Source organism: Bombina bombina, chromosome 4 (assembly GCF_027579735.1).
Source record: "Bombina bombina isolate aBomBom1 chromosome 4, aBomBom1.pri, whole genome shotgun sequence".
Lineage (NCBI taxonomy): Eukaryota > Metazoa > Chordata > Amphibia > Anura > Bombinatoridae > Bombina > Bombina bombina.
The window spans coordinates 937,302,710-937,329,266 of NC_069502.1; the positions used below are offsets into that span (position 1 = coordinate 937,302,710).

The following is a 26,557-nucleotide window of genomic DNA, read 5'->3' on the forward strand; positions in this document are numbered from 1 at the left end:
GTTTTGCTATTGTGGCGCGCAGAGCGCTTTGGCTAAAGTCTTGGTCAGCGGATGTGTCCTCCAAGAACAAATTGCTTAACATCCCTTTCAAAGGTAAAACGCTGTTTGGCCCTGACTTGAAAGAGATTATTTCAGACATCACTGGGGGAAAGGGCCACGCCCTTCCTCAGGATAGGTCTTTTAAGGCTAAAAATAAGCCAAATTTTCGTCCCTTTCGCAGAAACGGACCAGCCTCAAATTCTACACCCTCTAAGCAAGAGGGTAATAGTTCTCAAACCAAACCAGCCTGGAGACCGATGCAAGGCTGGAACAAGGGTAAGCAGGCCAAGAAACCTGCCACTGCTACTAAAACAGCATGAAGTGTTGGCCCCCGATCCGGGACCGGATCTGGTGGGGGGCAGACTCTCTCTCTTTGCTCAGGCTTGGGCAAGAGATGTTCAGGATCCTTGGGCGCTAGAAATAGTTTCTCAAGGTTATCTCCTGGAATTCAAGGAACTACCCCCAAGGGGGAGGTTCCACAGGTCTCAATTGTCTTCAAACCAAATAAAAAGACAGGCATTCTTACATTGTGTAGAAGACCTGTTAAGAATGGGAGTGATTCATCCTGTTCCATTAGGAGAACAAGGGATGGGGTTTTACTCCAATCTGTTCATAGTTCCCAAAAAAGAAGGAACATTCAGACCAATTTTAGATCTCAAGATTCTAAACAAATTTCTCAGGGTTCCATCGTTCAAGATGGAAACCATTCGAACAATTCTTCCTACCATCCAGGAAGGTCAATTCATGACCACGGTGGATTTAAAGGATGCGTATCTACATATTCCTATCCACAAGGAACATCATCGGTTCCTAAGGTTCGCCTTTCTGGACAAGCATTACCAGTTTGTGGCACTTCCGTTCGGATTAGCCACTGCTCCAAGGATTTTCACAAAGGTACTAGGGTCCCTTCTAGCGGTGCTAAGACCAAGGGGCATTGCAGTAGTACCTTACTTGGACGACATACTGATTCAAGCGTCGTCTCTGTCAAAAGCAAAGGCTCATACGGACATTGTCCTAGCCTTTCTCAGATCTCACGGGTGGAAAGTGAACATAGAAAAAAGTTCTCTGTCCCCGTCAACAAGAGTTCCCTTCTTGGGAACAATAATAGACTCCTTAGAAATGAAGATTTTTCTGACAGAGGCCAGAAAATCAAAACTTCTAAGCTCTTGTCAAGTACTTCATTCTGTTCTTCTTCCTTCCATAGCGCAGTGCATGGAAGTAATAGGTTTGATGGTTGCGGCAATGGACATAGTTCCTTTTGCACGAATTCATCTAAGACCATTACAACTGTGCATGCTCAGACAGTGGAATGGGGATTATACAGACTTGTCTCCGACGATCCAAGTAGATCAAAGAACCAGAGATTCACTCCGTTGGTGGCTGAACCTGGACAACCTGTCACAGGGAATGAGCTTCCGCAGACCAGAGTGGGTCATTGTCACGACCGACGCCAGTCTGGTGGGCTGGGGCGCGGTCTGGGAACCCCTGAAAGCTCAGGGTCTATGGTCTCGGGAAGAATCTCTTCTCCCGATAAACATTCTGGAACTGCGAGCGATATTCAATGCTCTCAAAGCTTGGCCTCAACTAGCAAAGGCCAAATTCATAAGGTTTCAATCAGACAACATGACGACTGTTGCATATATCAACCATCAGGGGGGAACAAGGAGTTCCCTGGCGATGGAGGAAGTGACCAAAATAATTCAATGGGCGGAGAATCACTCCTGCCACTTGTCTGCAATCCACATCCCAGGAGTGGAAAATTGGGAAGCGGATTTTCTGAGTCGTCAGACTTTCCATCCGGGGGAGTGGGAACTCCATCCGGAAATCTTTGCCCAAATAACTCAATTATGGGGCATTCCAGACATGGACCTGATGGCGTCTCGTCAGAACTTCAAGGTTCCTTGCTACGGGTCCGGGTCCAGATCCAGGGATCCCAGGGCGACTCTAGTAGATGCACTGATAGCGCCTTGGACCTTCAACCTAGCTTATGTATTCCCACCATTCCCTCTCATTCCCAGGCTGGTAGCCAGGATCAATCAGGAGAGGGCTTCGGTGATCTTGATAGCTCCTGCGTGGCCACGCAGAACTTGGTATGCAGACCTGGTGAATATGTCATCGGCTCCACCATGGAAGCTACCTTTGAGACAGGACCTTCTTGTTCAAGGTCCATTCGAACATCCGAATCTGGTCTCACTCCAACTGACTGCTTGGAGATTGAACGCTTGATTTTATCAAAGCGTGGGTTTTCAGATTCTGTCATTGATACTCTTGTTCAGGCTAGAAAGCCTGTAACTAGGAAAATTTACCATAAAATATGGAAAAAATATATTTGTTGGTGTGAATCTAAAGGATTCCCATGGAACAAGATAAAAATTCCTAAGATTCTATCCTTTCTACAGGAGGGTTTGGAGAAAGGATTATCTGCAAGTTCTTTGAAGGGACAGATTTCTGCTTTGTCTGTTTTACTTCACAAAAAACTGGCGGCTGTGCCAGATGTTCAAGCTTTTGTTCAGGCTCTGGTTAGAATCAAGCCTGTTTACAAACCTTTGACTCCTCCTTGGAGTCTCAATTTAGTTCTTTCAGTTCTTCAAGGGGTTCCGTTTGAACCCTTACATTCCGTAGATATTAAGTTACTATCTTGGAAAGTTTTGTTTTTGGTTGCAATTTCTTCTGCTAGAAGAGTTTCAGAGTTATCTGCTCTGCAGTGTTCTCCTCCTTATCTGGTGTTCCATGCAGATAAGGTGGTTTTGCGTACTAAACCTGGTTTTCTTCCGAAAGTTGTTTCTAACAAGAACATTAACCAGGAGATAGTTGTGCCTTCTTTGTGTCCGAATCCAGTTTCAAAGAAGGAACGTTTGTTACACAATTTGGATGTAGTTCGTGCTCTAAAATTCTATTTAGAGGCTACAAAGGATTTCAGACAAACATCTTCTTTGTTTGTTGTTTATTCTGGTAAAAGGAGAGGTCAAAAAGCAACTTCTACCTCTCTCTCTTTTTGGCTTAAAAGCATCATCCGATTGGCTTATGAGACTGCCGGACGGCAGCCTCCTGAAAGAATCACAGCTCACTCCACTAGGGCTGTGGCTTCCACATGGGCCTTCAAGAACGAGGCTTCTGTTGATCAGATATGTAAGGCAGCGACTTGGTCTTCACTGCACACTTTTACCAAATTTTACAAATTTGATACTTTTGCTTCTTCTGAGGCTATTTTTGGGAGAAAGGTTTTGCAAGCCGTGGTGCCTTCCATCTAGGTGACCTGATTTGCTCCCTCCCATCATCCTTGTCCTAAAGCTTTGGTATTGGTTCCCACAAGTAAGGATGACGCCGTGGACCGGACACACCTATGTTGGAGAAAACAGAATTTATGCTTACCTGATAAATTACTTTCTCCAACGGTGTGTCCGGTCCACGGCCCGCCCTGGTTTTTTTAATCAGGTCTGATGAATTATTTTCTCTAACTACAGTCACCACGGTATCATATGATTTCTCCTATGCATATTCCTCCTTTACGTCGGTCGAATGACTGGGGTAGGCGGAGCCTAGGAGGGATCATGTGACCAGCTTTGCTGGGCTCTTTGCCATTTCCTGTTGGGGAAGAGAATATCCCACAAGTAAGGATGACGCCGTGGACCGGACACACCGTTGGAGAAAGTAATTTATCAGGTAAGCATAAATTCTGTTATTATTGTAGATTTATAAAAGCTGAGGTTTTATCTTCACTTTAGAATGTGATAAATTAATGAAAACATGATAAAAAAATGTGTATATTATGTTAATACTAGTATTAATTATTTTCATTCATGGTAAACATTCATAATTTTACTGAAAAGCAGTGTTTAATAATTCATGCATTTAAGTGCATTTCCTCTTAAATCAAGGCCTGTTTTATACCTTCTTGTACTTTTTTACTCTGTACTTTTCAATGGGATCAACAGAGTGCTTATAAATTAGAGACTGAGAATCAATTAAGTATCTGTCATTTATCCTTTAGTCTACGAGCACTTGATATCATGCATACAGAATAAGATCCCTTATTTGGGGAATGGAGTGTAGCTCTTCTGCTCGTAAAACCCAAATACGAATGTGCCAGTAACATGAATGACCATAAATGTGCAAAACCCATGGTTATCTTTTACCACTTGAGTATTATTTCTCCTTTTTTGGGTTGTCTGAAAATCACCTTCAGCTAAAATGCTACATTTAGTATAAATATGTAGCACTGCTCAACTAGTTTATCACAGAAGTGAACAAAATATTGGCTATAGCAGGCATCTCTTAAAGGGACATAGTTCACAAGTCTTAAACATGTTGTTTTTTTTCCTGCTTGAAAACATATTTGAAATAAATTTAAACTAATGCATCTTTATCAGTGATGTACTTTCTGCTAATGCTCATTAGGCGACGAGCACTTAATACTTGTTTGTTGGTTGATAGGTCCTTTCTATTATTTGGAAAAAATACACAAAAGAGACAAGGCACTCAAATAGTACATTAACGGGTTGACTTTCAGTATAAAGTAGTCAAAACACACTACAGTTACAAGTCAAGAGCACTTAATGTGCAGGGGTTGCAGTGTGAGTATATTTGGCAGCGTCCTCTAGGTAATTAGGATCTCTTACCTTTAAAATAATCAAGAAGAAAACAAAACACTCCAGTGGTGTAAAATATTTGTAACACCTAGTTAAAGGGGCATTAAACGGCTGAGCACCACTACAAAAGAAGAATAACTGCTCACTATGTTATTGCGTTTCCTTCTGTTCCTGTAGCTCTTTACAAATCTGTTTCTTCTGTTTTAATAGCATAAAGGTGCCAGATACTGAAGCTCCGCCTCTTTGTTCTGGGCGCCGTCATCTTGGAGCTCAGGTTTTCTCACAGCCCGTGACATAAGCTGCACACTCACAGATCAGTAATATTGCCTACTTTTTTACATCTGTACAATGTGCTTCAGGTTAGTGTGCATGATACATCATGTGAGCTTTACATTTTTTGTATTTTTTTACAGTTACACAGTTAAATATATTTAAAAAAGCACTTCATATTATAGAGCAATGCAGCCACTGCAAAAGTGTAAAGCTCCTCCTCTGTATCATGCACTCTAACCTGAAGGGTATTATACAGTTGTCAAAACGTTGACAACCTTGTTGGTATGTAAATGCACACTATTTCTGTCACAGCATGTGAGAATACCTGTGCTTTTAAAGGGATATTAAACCCAAATTATTTTCTTTCATGATTCAGATAGAGCATGCAATTTTAGACAACTTTCTAATTTACTCCTTATATAATTTTTTGTCGTTCTCTTGCTATCTTTATTTGAAAAGCAAGAATGTAAGCTTAGGAGCCAGTCCATCTTTGGTTCAGCACCTGGGTTGTGCTTGCTGATTGGTGGCAAAATTGTGAAAGCACTAGGCGGCAGCACTATTTCCTGCCATGTAGTACCTACCTAGTTATCTCTTCAACACAAAATATAATGGTAGCGAAGCAAATTTGATAATAAATGTGTTTTGGAAACATTTTTAAATGGTATGCACTGACGAATCACAAAATAAGAAATTTGGGTTTCACATCCCTTTAAGAAATAATAGGATTTCTATGGTATTCATTTTAATAAATATGTATTATTGTTCTAAGTTTGCTCAGAATTAAGAATGTGCATACTTTTATGGGACAAAGCTGGAAGATGAATTGACCTAAAATTGATTGTAAAGTTTAGGGAAGAGAGGCCAGTGTGATATATATATATATATATATATATATATATATATATATATATATATATATATTCTGGGTACAGTATCTTGGTTGTCAACCATAGTGTTGCAGGCTGAGATCTGTACCAACCTGTGACAACCATTTGCTAAAATGTTTTGGCAGAAGATCTTGATGTAATTTAAGGGTTAGGTTTAGAAATTAGAGTTAGGATTAGGACTGCAGTTATTTGCACCCCTCTGGACACTCTATCAGTGAACATTACTTTGCCCCCTAAATGTAATGTTGTTGCATGCGTGATTCTTCATTCTTGCATAGGCAACATTTCTACTGCCACCCTATGTTTATAGCCCAAGTCACAATGAGAACCAGTTGCATTCTGAGTGGAGTTTTTCCCCCCAGTGCAAAGGGGCTTGTATATGTCCTGATACAGCCAGTTTAACTTTGACTGATTCACCCCTTTCTTGACATAAAAGCCTGCAGCACATTTCAAAGTAATATAGTACTTGGCTGTTGTTATCAGAATTAATCCTTCTGCACTGGACCAATTTATGTTACTATATGCCCAAATTGTACTCTCAGCTGCAGGAAACTAGAACACTTGCTGCTTCCCCTAGCTGAGTGTGTTTGGCTTCCTCATTTATCACAGAGTGACCATGTTATATGTAGGCCTGATAGCAAACACAAAGGCATACGCAGAAAGAAGCAACATGCATTCACTTACTGCATACTGTTTTGTTGTGGCTGAGTTAAAGGCCAGCATAGTCAAAGTTACATTGATTGGATAGAGCATGACATTTTAAACAACTTTTCAATTTACTTCTATTAACAATTTTGCTTAGTTCTCTTGGTACCCTTTGTTAAAGAGTAATCCTAGGTGACCTCAGGAGCGTGCATGTGTTTTAAGCCATCTGGCAGTAATGTTTGTTTATAGCCGTTATACATAGTAACAAACACTGCTGCAATAGACTGCTACAGACACGTGCACTCTCTTATGCTCCTGTCAGCCTACCTGGGTTTGGTCTTCAACAAAGAATACCAAGAGAACAAGGCAAATTTGATAATAGAAGTAAATTGGAAAGTTATTTAAAATCAGTAAAGTTTAATTTTGACTTTACTGTCCCTTTAAAGGGACATTAAACAGCTGACAACAGCTACTCACCATGCTATTATTTTTCTTCCTGTACCTACCTGCAGCTCTCTTTAAAGCCTTTTCTTATTTAAACCCATTACACAAGTTATTAAAGCTCTGGATCTTTATACTGGGCGCCGCCATATTGGTGTGCATGTATTTTTGCAGACAGAAGCAAGAAACTTTCAGAGATCAGTGACGTTGCTTTCTTTTTGACAGCAGTACTTTGCTCTTTGAATTAATTTGCACATTAGAAGACAGAGTTATATTTTTTGCAGTTTATTCACTGCTTTAAATGTATATAACAAATATAAAAAGTCCTGAGGAAGAATATAGAGCAATGCAATCACTGCACAAATGTACAGCTCCTGCTTTGTATTGCGCACACTAAACTGAAGTGCATAATTGTCAAGAGGATAAAAATATTACTGATCTGTGAATGTGCACCACTTCGGTCAGTCACATGGTACAAGATTACTTAAAGGGACACTGTACCCAACATTTTTCTTTCATGATTCAGATAGAGCATGACATTTTAAGCAACTTTCTAATTTACTCCTATTATCAAATGTTCTTCATTCTCTTGGTATATTTATTTAAAATGCAAGAATGTAAGTTTAGATGCCGGCCCATTTTTGGTGAACAACCTGGGTTGTCCTTGCTGATTGGTGGATAAATTTATCCACCAATAAAAAAATTGCTGTCCAGAGTACTGAACCCAAAAAAAGCTTAGATGCCTTCTTTTTCAAATAAAGCATTGATAATAGGAGTAAATTAGAAAGTTGCTTAAAATTGCATGCTCTTTCTGAATTACAAAACAAAATTTTTGGGTTCAGTGTCCCTTTAAATTCTAAGATGGCGGCGCCCAGTGTGAAGATGCAGAGCTCCTCTGAACTCAGCCCTTGTAAAGGGTTTAAATAAGAGAATTGCAGGCTGAGGAGGCAAAACAATATTAAAGGGATATGAAACCCAAAAATGTTCTTTTGTGATTCAGGCAGAAAATACAATTTCTCCAACATAGGTGTGTCCGGTCCACGGCGTCATCCTTACTTGTGGGATATTCTCCTCCCCAACAGGAAATGGCAAAGAGCCCAGCAAAGCTGGTCACATGATCCCTCCTAGGCTCCGCCTACCCCAGTCATTCTCTTTGCCGTTGTACAGACAACATCTCCACGGAGATGGCTTAGAGTTTTTTAGTGTTTAACTGTAGTTTTTATTATTCAATCAAGAGTTTGTTATTTTGAAATAGTGCTGGTATGTACTATTTACTCAGAAACAGAAAAGAGATGAAGATTTCTGTTTGTATGAGGAAAATGATTTTAGCAACCGTAACTAAAATCCATGGCTGTTCCACACAGGACTGTTGAGAGCAATTAACTTCAGTTGGGGGAACAGTGTGCAGTCTCTTGCTGCTTGAGGTATGACACATTCTAACAAGACGATGTAATGCTGGAAGCTGTCATTTTCCCTATGGGATCCGGTAAGCCATGTTTATTACGATCGTAAATAAGGGCTTCACAAGGGCTTATTAAGACTGTAGACTTTTTCTGGGCTAAATCGATTCATTATTAACACATATTTAGCCTTGAGGAATCTTTTTATCTGGGTATTTTGATATAATAATATCGGCAGGCACTGTATTAGACACCTTATTCTTTAGGGGCTTTCCCAAAGCATAAGCAGAGCCTCATTTTCGCGCCGGTGTGGCGCACTTGTTTTTGAGAGGCTTCTGCCAGAAGAGTTTCAGAATTATCTGCTCTGCAGTGTTCTCCTCCTTATCTGGTGTTCCATGCAGATAAGGTGGTTTTACGTACTAAACCTGGTTTTCTTCCAAAAGTTGTTTCTAACAAAAACATTAACCAGGAGATTATCGTACCTTCTCTGTGTCCGAAACCAGTTTCAAAGAAGGAACGTTTGTTGCACAATTTGGATGTTGTTCGCGCTCTAAAATTCTATTTAGATGCTACAAAGGATTTTAGACAAACATCTTCCTTGTTTGTTGTTTATTCCGGTAAAAGGAGAGGTCAAAAAGCAACTTCTACCTCTCTCTCTTTTTGGATTAAAAGCATCATCAGATTGGCTTACGAGACTGCCGGACGGCAGCCTCCCGAAAGAATCACAGCTCATTCCACTAGGGCTGTGGCTTCCACATGGGCCTTCAAGAACGAGGCTTCTGTTGATCAGATATGTAGGGCAGCGACTTGGTCTTCACTGCACACTTTTACCAAATTTTACAAGTTTGATACTTTTGCTTCTTCTGAGGCTATTTTTGGGAGAAAGGTTTTGCAAGCCGTGGTGCCTTCCATTTAGGTGACCTGATTTGCTCCCTCCCTTCATCCGTGTCCTAAAGCTTTGGTATTGGTTCCCACAAGTAAGGATGACGCCGTGGACCGGACACACCTATGTTGGAGAAAACAGAATTTATGTTTACCTGATAAATTACTTTCTCCAACGGTGTGTCCGGTCCACGGCCCGCCCTGGTTTTTTTAATCAGGTCTGATAATTTATTTTCTTTAACTACAGTCACCACGGTACCATATGGTTTCTCCTATGCAAATATTCCTCCTTAACGTCGGTCGAATGACTGGGGTAGGCGGAGCCTAGGAGGGATCATGTGACCAGCTTTGCTGGGCTCTTTGCCATTTCCTGTTGGGGAGGAGAATATCCCACAAGTAAGGATGACGCCGTGGACCGGACACACCGTTGGAGAAAGTAATTTATCAGGTAAACATAAATTCTGTTTTTTAACAAGGTTTCCAGTTTACTTCTATTGTCAAATTTGCTTCTGAAGCACTGCATGTCAGGAAACGGCCATCCAGTTCTCTTGCAAATGGATAACATTCTTGCAAAACTGCTGCCAGAAGTCCCTGCTGTTCAACAAAAGATACCAAGAGAATAAGGAAAATTGTATAATTTAAGTAAATTAGAAAGTTGTTTTAAATCACATGCTCTATTTGAATCATGAAAGAAAAATGATGAGTTTCGTATCCCTTTAAGATGAGTAGTAACTATTCTACTGTAGTTATACAAAACAGTTGTCTGCCAGAGAGCCAACGCATGTTGCTGCTGGTTTGCATTGAATTGCAGGCTGCCCTTACTTCATGCACAACTGCACTTACCTCTGCTGATTACAGATGATTATTGTCTCCTTTTTTATGATAACTGTTTTTCCTGCATTGCATCTCAAAATCCTCTAGCAGAAGGCTACAGACATGTACAATTAATGTGGGTTATTACTAGTTTATTTCTCCAGTGGATATGTATTTTTGTTGTGTGTGTGATAATTTAGAGAGTACCCCTGCAAATGTATCTTTGCTCTGTATTTTTTTCTGTATTAAAGGGACAGTCTACACCAGAATTGTTATTGTTTAAAAAGATAGATAACGCCTTTACCACCCATTCTCCAGCTTTGCACAACCAACATTGTTATATTAATATACTTTATAAACTTTAAAGCTCTAAATTTCTGTCTGTTTCTAAGCCACTAAAGACAGCCTCTTATCACATGCTTTTTTATTTGCTTTTCACAACAGGGGAGTGCTAGTTCATGTGAGCCATATATATAATATTGTGCTCACGCCCGTGGTTTGTGGCAGACACTGCAATAATTGGATAAAATGCAAGTCGATAGATAATAAATAAAAATTCATGTGAATCAGGAAAGGCTAAGATACAAGGTAATCAGAGAGGTAAAAAGTGCATTAATATATTATCCATGTTGGTTAAGCAAAACTGGGGAATGGTTAATAAAGGCATTATCTATCTTTTTAAACAATAAACATTTTGGAGTAGACTGTCCCTTTAACGTTTAACAATTATTCAAAGAAATATTTTGATATTATGCTATTCTCACCAGATATCTAACACTGTGGAGAAATTTTCTATTATACAGTAAATTATATCATTAAAGAGTTAATACATTGTAAAAAGAAAATGCAGTAATCATCTGTTTTACTCCTACAAATATTTTAAACACATAGATAAAGTCAGCTCCAGAGCAGCAGGGCACTAATGGGTGGTAGCTCAACACATCTGGTAAGACAATGACAAGAGGCATATATGTGTAGCCACCAATCTCTAGCTATCTTACAATAGTACATTGCGACTCCTAAGCCTACCTAGGTATGCCATTCAGTAAAGGATACCAAGCTAACAAAGTAACTTTTATAATAGAAGTAAATTGAAAAGTCTTTAGAATTGCATATTCTGTTGGAATCATGACATTTAACTTTGAATTTTTATATCCCTTTAAGTACTACTATGACTTTGTCAGTTTTTGTTTTCTATATTCAAATTTAAACATTTATGATTGAGACAGAAAATACAATTTTAAGAGACTTTCAATTTAATTCAGTAATTAAATTCACCTTGTTCTGTTGGTATTCTTTATTGAAAAATAGGTTTAGGACCAGGAACTGCTGGCTATATACATGTCTTTTGTCATTGGCTCACCAGATGTGTTCAGCTAGGTTCTCCCAGTAGTGCATTGCTGCTTTGGAGTTCACTTTGCAGGGGTTAAAACATAAACACAACCAGGATAAGAGTGCGCTAACAAAAGCTCTACCAAGAACCAGAAAAAAAATAATAATAAAAATATAAATACTAATACTTAGGAGTACATGTAAATTATACTAATAAGTGCATAATATTGTGTTAGATCATACCTAATATAAGTATTGCACAGTGATGAATAACGTAGATACTATAGCTCAAATATAAACACATCTATTTAATAATGCAAAAATACATTAAAAACACAGAATATACATCTAAGGTGCACCTTGATGAATTTACAATTGGTAACTTTAGAGTTGATACAGTGGATTTACTTGTAACAGTTTGTATTAGAGCAGTCAATATTGGAGACTGCAAATGTAAAATAGTATAAAACTACTCCCAAGGGTTAATTCCGTATATTTGTTGATATTAAAGTGTTTAGAACGTTACTGTTCAAATCTTAACAAGTATTGCCTTTCACAGTAGGTATAACATCTAATAGTGGTAGTTAATTTTACTCCGATATGGGATATAGAACAGGAACAAAGTCCATCTTATGGTACTCAGCAATAGAATGTTACTCAATGAGTTTACCTTGTCAGGTTGAAAAACAGAGGATCCGACTAACCAGAATACGAAAGTTATACTATGCAAACCTTCTCTGACCTTACTCCTTGTTGCAACATGGATTACTTCGGCTCAGCGTTCTCACAGCTGTTTCCAGCCTTCTGACGTATTGTTGTCACGTGTTGCAGATTCTTAGCCAATCCAAAAGTCAGATTCCTGGCTAATCTAGGGGTGACGTATGTTCACTATACACCAACATCCAACACAAACTAGTATCAGAAGCAGTGGAATATTTTCTCTTGTTAAGTGTATCCAGTCCACGGATCATCCATTACTTGTGTGATATTCTCCTTCCCAACAGGAAGTTGCAAGAGGATCACCCACAGCAGAGCTGCTATATAGCTCCTCCCCTCACTGCCATACCCAGTCATTCTCTTGCAACTCTCAACTAAGATGGAGGTCGTAAGAGGACTGTGGTGTTTTATACTTAGTTTATTTCTTCAATCAAAAGTTTGTTATTTTTAAATGGTACCAGAGTGTACTGTTTATCTCAGGCAGTATTTAGAAGAAGAATCTGCCTGCGTTTTCTTTGATCTTAGCAGAAGTAATTAAGATCCTTTGCTGTTCTCACATATTCTGAGGAGTGAGGTAACTTCAGAGGGGGAATAGCGTGCAGGTTTTCCTGTAATAAGGTATGTGCAGTTAAAATATTTTTCTAGGGATGGAATTTGCTAAAAAATGCTGCTGATACCGAAGTAATGTAAGTAAAGCCTTAAATGCAGTGATAGCGACTGGTATCAGGCTTATTAATAGAGATACATACTCTTATAAAAGTGTATTTTAAAACGTTTGCTGGCATGTTTAATCGTTTTTTACATATGTTTGGTGATAAAACTTACTGGGGCCTAGTTTTTTCCACATGGCTGGCTTGAATTTTGCCTAGAAACAGTTCCCTGAGGCTTCCCACTGTTGTAATATGAGTGGGAGGGGCCTATTTTAGCGTTTTTTTGCACAGCAAAAATTACAGACACAGACATCCAGCTTCTTCCTGCATGATCCAGGACTTCTCTGAAGGGCTCAAAAGGCTTCAAAAGTCGTATTGAGGGAGGTAAAAAGCCACAGTAGAGCTGTGGCAGTTGTTGTGACTGTTTAAAAAACGTTTTTGTCATTTGTTATTCCGTTTTTGGTATTAAGGGGTTAATCATCCATTTGCAAGTGGGTGCAATGCTCTGCTAACTTATTACATACACTGTAAAAATTTCGTTAGTGTAACTGCATTTTTTCACTGTTATTTCAAAATTTGGGAAAATTTGTGTTTCTTAAAGGCGCAGTAACGTTTTTTATATTGCTTGTAAACTTGTTTTAAAGTGTTTTCCAAGCTTGCTAGTCTCATTGCTAGTCTGTTTAAACATGTCTGACACAGAGGAACCTACTTGTTCATTATGTTTGAAAGCCATGGTGGAGCCCCATAGGAGAATGTGTACTAAATATATTGATTTCACCTTAAACAGTAAAGATCAGTCTTTATCTATAAAAGAATTATCACCAGAGGGTTCTGTCGAGGGGGAAGTTATGCCGACTAACTCTCCCCACGTGTCAGACCCTTCGCCTCCCGCTCAGGGGACGCACACTAATATGGCGCCAATTACATCAGGGACGCCCATAGCGATTACCTTGCAGGACATGGCTGCAATCATGAATAATACCCTGTCAGAGGTATTATCTAGATTGCCTGAATTAAGAGGCAAGCGCGATAGCTCTGGGGTTAGGAGAGATACAGAGTGCGCAAATGCTGTTAGAGCCATGTCTGATACTGCGTCACAGTATGCAGAACATGAAGACGGAGAGCTTCAGTCTGTGGGTGACATCTCTAACTCAGGGAAACCTGATTCAGAGATTTCTAATTTTAAATTTAAGCTTGAGACTGTAACACAGTTGCAATTTCAGAGAAATTGTGTAGGCTGCATAGATACTATGCGGTGCCGGTGTGTACTGACGTTTTTCCTATACCTAAAAGGCTTACAGAAATTATTAGCAAGGAGTGGGATAGACCCGGTGTGCCCTTTTCCCCACCTCCTATATTTAGAAAAATGTTTCCAATAGACGCCACTACACGGGACTTATGGCAGACGGTCCCTAAAGTGGAGGGAGCCGTTTCTACTTTAGCAAAGCGTACCACTATCCCGGTTGAGGACAGTTGTGCTTTTTCAGATCCAATGGATAAAAAATTGGAGGGTTACCTTAAGAAAATGTTTATTCAACAAGGTTTTATTTTACAGCCCCTTGCATGCATTGCGCCTGTCACTGCTGCGGCGGCATTCTGGTTTGAGGCCCTGGAAGAGGCCATCCAGACAGCTCCATTGAATGAAATTATTGACAAGCTTAGAACGCTTAAGCTAGCTAACTCATTTGTTTCTGATGCCATTGTTCATTTGACTAAACTAACGGCTAAGAATTCCGGATTCGCCATCCAGGCGCGTAGGGCGCTATGGCTTAAATCCTGGTCAGCTGACGTGACTTCAAAGTCTAAATTACTCAACATTCCTTTCAAGGGGCAGACCTTATTCGGGCCTGGCTTGAAGGAAATTATTGCTGACATTACTGGAGGCAAGGGTCATACCCTTCCTCAGGACAGGGCCAAATCAAAGGCCAAACAGTCTAATTTTCGTGCCTTTTCGAAATTTCAAGGCAGGAGCAGCATCAACTTCCTCCGCTTCAAAACAAGAGGGAACTGTTGCTCATTCCAGACAGGCCTGGAAACCTAACCAGTCCTGGAACAAGGGCAAGCAGGCCAGAAAGCCTGCTGCTGCCCCCAAGACAGCATGAAGGAACGGCCCCCTATCCGGAAACGGATCTAGTGGGGGGCAGACTTTCTCTCTTCGCCCAGGCGTGGGCAAGAGATGTTCAGGATCCCTGGGCGTTGGAGATCATATCTCAGGGATATCTTCTGGACTTCAAAGCTTCTCCTCCACAAGGGAGATTTCATCTTTCAAGGTTATCAGCAAACCAGATAAAGAAAGAGGCATTCCTAAGCTGTGTGCAAGACCTCCTAGTAATGGGAGTGATCCATCCAGTTCCGCGGACGGAACAAGGACAGGGATTTTATTCAAATATGTTTGTGGTTCCCAAGAAAGAGGGAACCTTCAGACCAATCTTGGATCTAAAGATCTTAAACCAATTCCTCAGAGTTCCATCATTCAAAATGGAAACTATTCGGACCATGCTACCCATGATCCAAGAGGGTCAGTACATGACCACAGTGGACTTAAAGGATGTCTACCTTCACATACCGATTCACAAAGATCATCATCGGTTCCTAAGGTTTGCCTTTCTAGACAGGCATTACCAATTTGTAGCTCTTCCCTTCGGGTTGGCCACTGCCCCGAGAATTTTTACAAAGGTTCTGGGCTCACTTCTGGCGGTTCTAAGACCGCGAGGCATAGCGGTGGCTCCGTATCTAGACGACATCCTGATACAGGTGTCAAGCTTTCAAATTGCCAAGTCTCATACAGAGATAGTTCTGGCATTTCTGAGGTCGCATGGGTGGAAAGTGAACGTGGAAAAGAGTTCTCTATCACCACTCACAAGAGTCTCCTTCCTAGGGACTCTTATAGATTCTGTAGAGATGAAAATTTACCTGACGGAGTCCAGGTTATCAAAACTTCTAAATGCTTGCCGTGTCCTTCATTCCATTCCACGCCCGTCAGTGGCTCAGTGCATGGAAGTAATCGGCTTAATGGTAGCGGCAATGGACATAGTGCCATTTGTGCTCCTGCATCTCAGACCGCTGCAATTATGCATGCTAAGTCAGTGGAATGGGGATTACTCAGATTTGTCCCCTCTACTAAGTCTGGATCAAGAGACCAGAGATTCTCTTCTCTGGTGGCTTTCTTGGGTCCATCTGTCCAAGGGTATGACCTTTCGCAGGCCAGATTGGACGATTGTAACAACAGATGCCAGCCTTCTAGGTTGGGGCGCAGTCTGGAACTCCCTGAAGGCTCAGGGATCGTGGACTCAGGAGGAGAAACTCCTCCCAATAAATATTCTGGAGTTAAGAGCAATATTCAATGCTCTTCTAGCTTGGCCTCAGTTAGCAACCCTGAGGTTCATCAGATTTCAGTCAGACAACATCACAACTGTGGCTTACATCAACCATCAAGGGGGAACCAGGAGTTCCCTAGCGATGTTAGAAGTCTCAAAGATAATTCGCTGGGCAGAGTCTCACTCTTGCCACCTGTCAGCGATCCACATCCCAGGCGTAGAGAACTGGGAGGCGGATTTTTTAAGTCGTCAGACTTTTCATCCGGGGGAGTGGGAACTCCATCCGGAGGTGTTTGCTCAACTGGTCCATCGTTGGGGCAAACCAGAACTGGATCTCATGGCGTCTCGCTAGAACGCCAAGCTTCCTTGTTACGGATCCAGGTCCAGGGACCCGGGAGCAACGCTGATAGATGCTCTAGCAGCTCATTGGTTCTTCAACCTGGCCTATGTGTTTCCACCGGTTCCTCTGCTCCCTCGACTGATTGCCAAAATCAAGCAGGAGAGAGCATTGGTGATTCTGATAGCGCCACGCAGGACCTGGTATGCAGACCTAGTGGACATGTCATCTCTTCCACCATGGACTCTGCCTCTGAGGCAGGACCTTCTAATGCAAGGTCCTTTCAATCATCCAAATCTAATTTCTCTGAGACTGACTGCATGGAGATTGAACGCTTGATTCTATCAAGGCGTGGCTTCTCCGAGTCAGTCATTGATACCTTAATACAGGCTCGGAAGCCTGTCACCAGGAAAATCTACTTTAAGATATGGCGTAAATATCTTTATTGGTGTGAATCCAAGAGTTACTCATGGAGTAAGGTTAGGATTCCTAGGATATTGTCCTTTCTCCAAGAGGGTTTGGACAAAGGCTTATCAGCTAGTTCTTTAAAAGGACAGATCTCTGCTCTGTCTATTCTTTTGCACAAGCGTCTGGCAGAAGTTCCAGACGTCCAGGCATTTTGTCAGGCTTTGGTTAGGATTAAGCCTGTGTTTAAAACTGTTGCTCCCCCGTGGAGCTTAAATTTGGTTCTTAAAGTTCTTCAGGGAGTTCCGTTTGAACCCCTTCATTCCATTGATATTAAAATTTTATCTTGGAAAGTTCTGTTTTTGATGGTAGTTCTGCGTACCAAACCTGGGTTTTTACCTAAGGTGGTTTCTAACAGGAATATCAATCAAGAGATTGTTGTTCCATCATTGTGTCCTAATCCTTCTTCAAAGAAGGAACGTCTTTTGCATAATCTGGACGTAGTCCGTGCCTTGAAGTTTTACTTAAAGGCTATTAAAGATTTTCGTCAAACATCTGCCCTGTTTGTCGTTTACTCTGGACAGAGGAGAGGTCAAAAAGCTTCGGCAACCTCTCTATTCTTTTGGCTTCGGAGCATAATATGCTTAGCCTATGAGACTGCTGGACAGCAGCCACCTGAAAGGATTACAGCTCATTCTACTAGAGCTGTGGCTTCCACCTGGGCCTTTAAAAATGAGGCCTCTGTTGAACAGATTTGCAAGGCTGCGACTTGGTCTTCGCTTCACACCTTTTCAAAATTTTACAAATTTGACACTTTTGCTTCTTCGGAGGCTGTTTTTGGGAGAAAGGTTCTACAGGCAGTGGTTCCTTCCATTTAAGTTCCTGCCTTGTCCCTCCCATCATCCGTGTACTTTAGCTTTGGTATTGGTATCCCACAAGTAATGGATGGTCTGTGGACTGGATACACTTAACAAGAGAAAACATAATTTATGCTTACCTGATAAATTTATTTCTCTTGTAGTGTATCCAGTCCATGGCCCGCCCTGTCCTTTTAAGGCAGGTCTAAATTTTAATTAAACTACAGTCACCACTGCACCCTATGGTTTCTCCTTTCTCGTCTTGTTTCGGTCGAATGACTGGATATGGCAGTGAGGGGAGGAGCTATATAGCAGCTCTGCTGTGGGTGATCCTCTTGCAACTTCCTGTTGGGAAGGAGAATATCCCACAAGTAATGGATGATCCGTGGACTGGATACACTACAAGAGAAATAAATTTATCAGGTAAGCATAAATTATGATTTCTACAAAAAGGTGGGGAAATGCAAATACAGCAAATTTATTTTATATTGGAGAGTATTGAATTTATATTATTATTATTTTTATTTTTTTAACCTTAATAATGTTTTTCGCAGTATGTCTTGTGGGTTTTTGTTCGAGGTGCTTGTCATCGTTGAGATAGCCTTTGTCTCTGCATTCTGCAGACTTTATCACGGCGCATGAGTTGAGCTTGTTGGTCGCCTTGCCGCTTTTGTTAAGGGGGCTCGAGCGGTTGCTCTCAGTCTTGACCCTTTTTGTGGGGTTCTGGGAGGTCTGTATTCCTTTCTGTCCTAGGATTTGCGCTGGTCACTCAACACCTGTACAATCTTTTGTGGATTGGTTGGGTGTCCGGGGGACACGTGCTCCCTTTCTCGTGTTTTTCTGAGGGACTCTCTTGGATTAGCTTTGCTGTCTAGTAGCAAAAGATTTGCTGTTGGGAAACCTTGAGCCTAGGTGGCCTAGTGGTTAGCTTCTCCGTCTAGCAAGCTGCACTTCTGGAGTTTGTACTCAGCTGTGATTACTTAATATTTTATATCTGATGCCTGTGGGCTTGCCCTTAGGGATTGTGTCCTCAGGTCTCTGGGGTTCTTTCCCGGGGTCTGGTCGCTTTTCTCAAGTGTGCCTGGTGGTCCTTCACTTTTTCTTGTGTAGGGGTGGGTTTCGGTTGGTCAGCTATTTTGATCTAAGCTTAGCTTCGCTACCTAGCTTGCAGAAGGTTGCTGTTGTCTCCAGGGCGACGGTTGCTCCTTGAACGCTCGCATGCACTTTAGGGTCCCTTGTGAGGCCTTTTTTCTGAAATCTTTGGGGGAGTTGGATCCTTGGGATCTCTTTGTTCAGAAAGGTTGATTCAGGAAGGATGTCCCGCTGCTCAGCAGTCTATAGTGGTGTAGTGTGGATCTGTGCAGTTTCAGTTAGATATTTTTTAGATATTTTTAGATATTGTTACTGAAATTTTATTATATTTTCAATTATATTTCTAAAGATTTTGTTATTAATATTTTATGAATTAATTTTAATTACTAAATTATGTGCAAACCATTACATTAGTTTGTGTTAGAGGATTACTTAATACAATATGAGTTCTTCAAGGATTATCAAAAATACTGCTCCCATAAAATGAACTTTCTAAGTGAAAAGAATTCTTAAAGAAATCCTGTCAAGATTTGCATGGGATAAACATGTCACAGTGATAAGAGGTGGAATAACTTAATTGTTAAAGATACAAAGGATATAAAAAATCTACCCCTTTAAGAAATAGAGTATATAAGGGTTAAAGGAAGTACACAGTCTTATCTTGAAAAAAAGCTACGTGCTGAAACGCGTAGATTATTAGTCCTGTGTACACGCTGGCTAGCACTTCATTTGACCCATTATTTGGACATAATACTCTGTTGGGATTTCTGAATACTAGTGACATTTTTTCACGATTGCCTAAAAGGAATTCAACAACATTAAGGAACAACTAAAGTGTTGTCTTTACTTGAGGATCCGTACTAGAAGTGCCGGGAATCTGAACCCTGGATTGGCCAGGAATCTGACTTTTAGATTGGCTAAGAATCCGCAACACAATAACCACAATACGTCAGAAGGCTGGAAACGGCTGTGAGAACGCCGAGCCGAAGGAATCCGTGTTGCAACAAGGAGTAAGGTCAGAGAAGGTTGTTTGCATAGTATAACTTTTGTATTCTGGTGAGTCGGGTCCTCTGTTTTTCAACCTGACAAGGTAAACTCATCTTTTTATACTTTTATGTCCTTTAAAATTGTTTTAGTACCTACAGAAATCCAACAGAACAAGGTGCATTTATATTAGTTATCCAAATTATCCACTAATAATACAGTTGTTTGTCGCTATAACTCTTGTTTTTTTTTTTTTTATGTCTAGGCGAGATAAGCTCTGGATCTGCATGGAATTTTGTGGTGGAGGCTCATTACAAGATATATACCATGGTAAGTCACCCAGCAGGGTTCATCAGAAACCTCAGTACACCAGATTCACTTAGCTATGATGTTTGCTCAGCCATTTAATTTATGCAGAAAGACAGCTGCATTCCTGCACTGATGTCTGTGTATTGTAAGCTGGGCAGAGCAGCATTGGCATCTCACCCCAAAGAATATTTTATCTTCAGTCACAAATTGCTTCATGTTTAACCCTTAGTGTGGATCATCTGATTCTTGCATAATTACTTTGTATCAGAATATATATATATATATATATATATATATATATATATATATATATATATATATATATATATATATATATAATCTGCATTAGATCCTATTTATCACCCTTTTAATTCCTACTTAGATTTCTTCTTAATTATAGATTTATTTGTTTTAGATTTATTTATTGATTGGTTGTTATTTTTGTTCAAGTGAATTCTTATCTGTTATACAACTCAGGCATAATGTTGCACCCTTTATTTATATAAATATATATCTAATACACACACACACACACATCTCTCTCTCTCTCTAAATAAAATAGAGCATGCAAGGCGTAGCACTCAGGGTGATCCCATCATGACCGGGGTGCACAATAAAAATTCATACAAAACTACAGGCAAAGGAAGGCACTCTGGTGGTAAAACACCGAAATGTCACTTAAGTAAAGAATATTTTGACTCAAATCCGGAGAGTGCCTTCCTTTGCCTGCAGATTTTCTCTCTCTCTCTCTCTCTCTCTCTCTCTCTCTCTCTTTATCTATCTCTATCTGTCTCTATCTGTCTCTATCTGTCTCTCTCTCTATCTCTCTCTCCATCTCTCTCTCTCCCTCTCTCTCTCTGTCTCTATCTCTCTCTCTATCTCTATCTCTCTCTCTCTCTCTCTCTCTCTCTCTCTCTATCTCTATCTATCTCTCCACATATATTCTGAATAAACACTGGCATAAGGTTGTCAGGGTATGTGATTGTTATGGTGTGTTGGTGAACTAGAATGTGGGGGAAAAAGCATTTTAGACATTCCGGCTTTGGTTTCAGATTAAGATGTTTTTATGCAGTTATTCTTAGTGTGGCGAGTGTTGTGAATAAGCTTTATTGCTTATTCAAAGGGGTTAATAGGCTTCTTATTTCGTCATGGTGGCATCTCTGCTAATTTTGGTTCCAGTCTGATTAAAGCTATGTTCTGTAGTGCCCTGATTTTGCATTTTGAGATTAAAGGGATTAAGATGGGCCCATCTTGTTGATTATTTTTTTAAGGCATTGAGAAATGTGTGTTCTTCAATAGGATTTTGCTATAATTTCTGAATGTGAAATAACTTTTAATGATCCAGCTGAAAAGTTGTCCCACAAAATCAGTTATAGCTTTTAAAGTGTACTGCACCTTCTGTGGTGCAAATAGCGTAATCAACCACACAATATATGCTATCTGAGCAGGTGTGGAAAACGGATCATATATACATATGCTCAGTGCGCCCAGTAAGACCGAAACAGTGATACATTTTACTAGAGGCATTTTTGCCAATGTATGTGTATTGTAAAAATGCTTCTATTCATAATTAATATACATTTATGTGCATTTCAATTTTGAGCTTTGTGTCCTTTTGAAATGTATGATTTCCTTAGAGGCTTCTGTGACTGAATTCGTTTTGGAAACACTGCTCAAGAATAGATAACTCTCCACTTATTCTGAGTGTAGAAAGCTTTCCCTCCCCCATTTTGTTAATAATTTCATGCCCTAGTCGTGTTTGGTACAGCTGGTATTCAATTTGTTGCGTGAATTTGTGCAGTAAGTTTTGTAAATTATTCTTCTCTGATCAGTGGTCTGTTTTTGTTAATTTCTTTAGCTCTGTTGTCATTAATATCCGTGAAACTGCCAACCACAAAACTACCTGCTTATAGGGACATTAAAGTTAAACATAAATGTTTCCTCATAAAATCATCATCTACGCACAGTTACAAAAATCTGTTGCTGTAATTCAATTTATGCAATGTCTGGATTTATTTTGCCTGCTTTATACCTGTGGCCAATGGTAGTTTTTCCCATACCCCCAGATAGTCTGTAGTACATTAAAAAGTATATAAACCTTGACCCTCCTTCATGTTGCACCGTGATTGGTTTATATGTTCAGGAGCTCATATATATATATATATATATATATATATATATATATATATATATATATATATATATATATATATATATATACCTGTCCCTAATTGGCTACAGCAAAGGAGATAAGATGAACAACATCCACGGTTTTAAAGGGGTGTGTCTGGGGTCTTCAAAACTGTACAAAGTTTGCTATCAATATTACAATGTGAATACATTTTTGTAATAAAGAAAAAAAAATACTTTAATGTCCCTTTAAGAGACATAATTTACTTTGCATTCTGTAGCTGATAAAATGTGTGTTTTTCCCTTTTCCCTCACAGTTACGGGGCCTCTGTCAGAACAACAGATTGCTTATGTTTCCAGGGAAACACTGCAGGTACTTCAACTATCAATTTTCTGATTTGTTTTATGTGAGTCAAGCTTAACCTTGGAGTAATAACTGTCCCAGGAATTTAGTCTGAGCAGAACATTGTGTTAAACAGCAGTGTTCTACAGCAAATTGCATCCTGTCATTGCTTGAAGACGAGGCCATGGAACCTGCTCTCAGCCCACTGGTGACCTTTTGTACTACAGGGCCTCTTTTTTTTTTTAACGAATAAACCATTTGTTTAGGACGTTCTTCCTTGGTTTGTCCTTGGTATACACTTTTACGTTGCTTTATGGTTTCATGTACCTTTTATTATTACAGCTACAAAATTCTCCACAGAATTTTTTTTCCAGCCAGGTGGCATTATAAAGTAGCCATGTGGGGGCAATATAATACTTTCTAGTATTATAACATTCTCTGCTATCCAAAGTGCAAATTAATTGCATAATTTAACCTAAATTTCCTAATGATAATTTCTGCAATAAACATTGAAAAATCTTAATATCGGCTAATTTTAGCTTTAAGGGATACTAAGACCAAATTTTTTCTTTCATGATTCAGATAGATCATGCAATTTTAAGCAACTTTCTAATTTACTCCTATTATAATTTTTTCATTATTCTCTTGCTATCTTTATTTGGAAAAGCAGGAATCTAAGCTAAGGAACCGGTGCTTTTTGGTTCAGCACCTGGGTTACGCTTGCTGATTGGTGACTAAATGTACCCACCAATCGGCAAGCACTATCCAGGATGCTGGCCCAAAAAATGGGCCGGCTCCTTAGCTTAGATTCCTGCTTTTTCATCTAAAGAAAGCAAGAGAATGAAGAAAAATTCATAATAGGAGTAAATTAGAAAGTTGCTTACAATTGCATGCTCTATCTGAATAATAAAAAAATTGGGTTTAGTATCCCTTTAATATTGGCCAAAATTTTAGCTGGGTTGTCAGTTAAATCAGACAGGTGGTGTGCTCATTAAAAATGTCCTGGGGAGAACACTGAGCAATACTTAAAATTGTTATATATATATTTATATTTTAATATTGTATCAAGCAGAATCATTCCAGAGGTGTAAGTGGCAGACCTAAGCTCTTAAATGCATGGAGCATACAGTATATATCAACTGAAATGATCACCTGACTGTAGGGAGGCTACTGATGTTTCCTGATTTATACTTTAATATTGAACTGCAGTAGGTGTTAATTAACGTTTTTCTGCTGTTTATCAGTCATTTGTTGTAAACATGTTGCATAATCAGCTTCATATGTATTATAACTTTATGAATGTAGCAAAATCTGTTTCACTTAAAGGTTCATTAAATACTGCTTGCAATTGTGTAAACTTTGTGCTTTCCCCACATTTCCATGAGAGGCCGAAATGCAATTTCTGTAAACTAGGATTTCTTCAAAAGGCTGCGCTATTTGAAGTAACCTAGGTTATAGTACTTGCTTGTTGGTCTTTTTTAGGGAGCATGGGGCAAACACAATCTTAACACAAAAGTTACAGGTGATTAATGTCTATTTAATGCAAATGAATAATTCTCTATTCATAGTGTATATATACATTTCTCTTTAAACATGATTAAAACATCTCCATTTCCTATGTTACAATGTGCAACATAATTTTTGCAGTCTATGAACAAAGTTTAGTCTGAATTTTAATAATACTTAGGTGCAGGGGTCAAGTCCTACAAAACTGGGACTCAACAAGAGGAGCCGAGCTGGCCCTTTTTGGTTCAGCACCTGAGTTACGCTTGCTGATTGGTGACTAAATGTACCCACCAATCAGCAAGCAACATAATTTTTGCAGTCTATGAACAAAGTTTAGTCTGAATTTTAATAATACTTCACAATTAATATTTTATATATATATATATATATATACACACATACACTTAAACACACTGTATTTATATGTATATAATCTATAGACTTTAGTTAATGAAAGCAAATTAAATCCAATGCATGGTTAAATGGCTGCCTGAGAATCCTCCTCTGTCACAGAGTCTCACCCACTTAAAGGGATGCTAAACCCAATTTTTTTCTTTCATGATTCAGATAGAGCACGAGATTTTAAGCACCTTTCCAATTTACTGCTATTATAAATTTTTCTTTGTTTTCATGTTATCTTGATTTGAAAAAGCAGTACTGTAAGCTTTAGAGCCGGACCATTTTTTGTTCAGCACCTGGGTAGCACTTGCTGATTTGTGGCTAAATGTAGCAAACCAATCAGCAAGCGCTACCGAGGTGCTGAACTAAAAATGGGCCAGCTCCTAACCTTTTATTACTGTTTTTTCAAATCAAGATAACAAGAGAACAAAGAGAAATTAATAATAGGAGTAAATTAGAAAGTTGCTTAAAATTGCATGCTCTATCTGAATCATGAAAGAAAAAAAATTGGGGTTAGTATCCCTTTAAGGTGCAGTAGTACTATTTCTGCTGAGGGGAGCTAAATAACCCCAGATCAAGCCACACAGAAGTGTAAGCACCATGTGTTACACACATTGCGGGTTGATCACACAGCAGGAGCGCTGACAGGCTTGCATTTAGTGTATTGTAGGAAGTGTTACTGCCCATTACTAGAGGATCTTCTTATCCCTCTAACCAGTATGTGCTACAGTGGCTACTGCCTCCAGCAGCAGCAGTGTTTACTGTAGCATTTCTGTTCTCTGTCCAGAGGGAACTTAGTTCCTCCTGCAAAAATAGTACAGGAACTCTGTTCCCATGCGTTCCCGCTCTGCTTGACCCCTGCTTAGATGCACATAAAAAAAATATAGGTGAAATGTAAATTGCCGTACCATTTAGAAGAGTGTCCAGCATAAAGTTGTTTTCTCTTGTAAAGGTGTATCCAGTCCACGGGTTCATCCATTACTTGTGGGATATTCTCCTTCCCAACAGGAAGTTGCAAGAGGACACCCACAGCAGAGCTGTCTATATAGCTCCTCCCCTAACTGCCACCCCCAGTCATTCTCTTGCAACTCTCGACAAGATAGGAAGTATAAGAGAGATGTGGTGACTTAGTGTAGTTTTTACCTTCAATCAAGAGTTTGTTTTTTTTAAACTGTACCGGCGTTGTACTGTTTTACTCTCAGGCAGAAATTAGAAGAAGAATCTGCCTGGAGGTTGATGATCTTAGCGGTTTGTAACTAAGGTCCATTGCTGTTCTCACACATAACTGAAGAGTATGGAAAGAAAACTTCAGTTGGGGGGACGGTTTGCAGATTACCTGCTTTGAGGTATGTTCAGTATATTTATTTCTAGAGAGATAAGGTCTAGAAAATGCTGACAGAGCCTTGTATATTTGAGGTAAATTCAAATACTATACAGATATGTTAGATGTTGACAACAAAATGTACAGAATGTCTAGAATAGAGCACAATACTCCCCTCTTAGGTGACCGCAGCCTTCTAACAGTCTCTCCCAAAAGGACTGTGAGTAGAATATGGAATATGTATATAGAGGCGCTGGTCTTGGATCCTTCTGTGTGTTGTAGTGCACACTGAAGAAAGAAACTTGGCTTGTGATTCGCAGGAGTTAACAACAAAATAATGTGCAGTATACTTACTCCGAAAATTTCAGAGTTCAGCCTCTTTATAAGGAGCCTTTTTGGAAGTATTTCTAAGTTACCAACCACTTTTGAAGAGCCGGATTCCGAATTACTTGGAGTGAGTATACTGCACTTTATATAATTTTATGAGATACAATCACCTGCAGTGTAATTTCCATTGTCTGCAGATACTAAAGCACAATATGGGAAAATCAGGATAATAGATCCTTATGAAGAGGCTGAACTCTGAAATTTTAGGAGTAAGTATACTGCACATTATTTTGTTGTTAACTCCTGCGAATCACAAGCCAAGTTTCTTTCTTCAGTGTGCACTACAACACACAGAAGGATCCAAGACCAGCGCCTCTATATACATATTCCATATTTGAGGTAAGCCTGATGCAGTGATTTAACGACTGTGTTCATGCTTACAAGAAAGGGTAATATTCATGTTAATACTCATATTACTTAGTGTCAAAACGTTTGCATGGTTTATAGAAAAAACGTTTTTTCTCTGAGGGTGATAAATCTTTATTTGGGGCCTAGTTTTCCA

General features: G+C 39.6%; 1 protein-coding gene across 3 annotated transcripts in view; it reads left to right on the forward strand.

Annotated features, from left to right (window-relative positions):
* The window catches only part of MAP4K3 (mitogen-activated protein kinase kinase kinase kinase 3), a 788,683-nt gene that overhangs the window by 364,254 nt on the left and 397,872 nt on the right, over window positions 1-26,557 (forward strand). For all 3 annotated transcript variants that reach the window (XM_053711916.1, XM_053711915.1, XM_053711914.1), the window contains exons 4-5: window positions 19,926-19,990; window positions 22,417-22,472. In XM_053711916.1, the coding sequence (XP_053567891.1) occupies window positions 19,926-19,990; window positions 22,417-22,472 (121 nt within the window). The remainder of the gene's footprint in view (window positions 1-19,925; window positions 19,991-22,416; window positions 22,473-26,557) is intronic.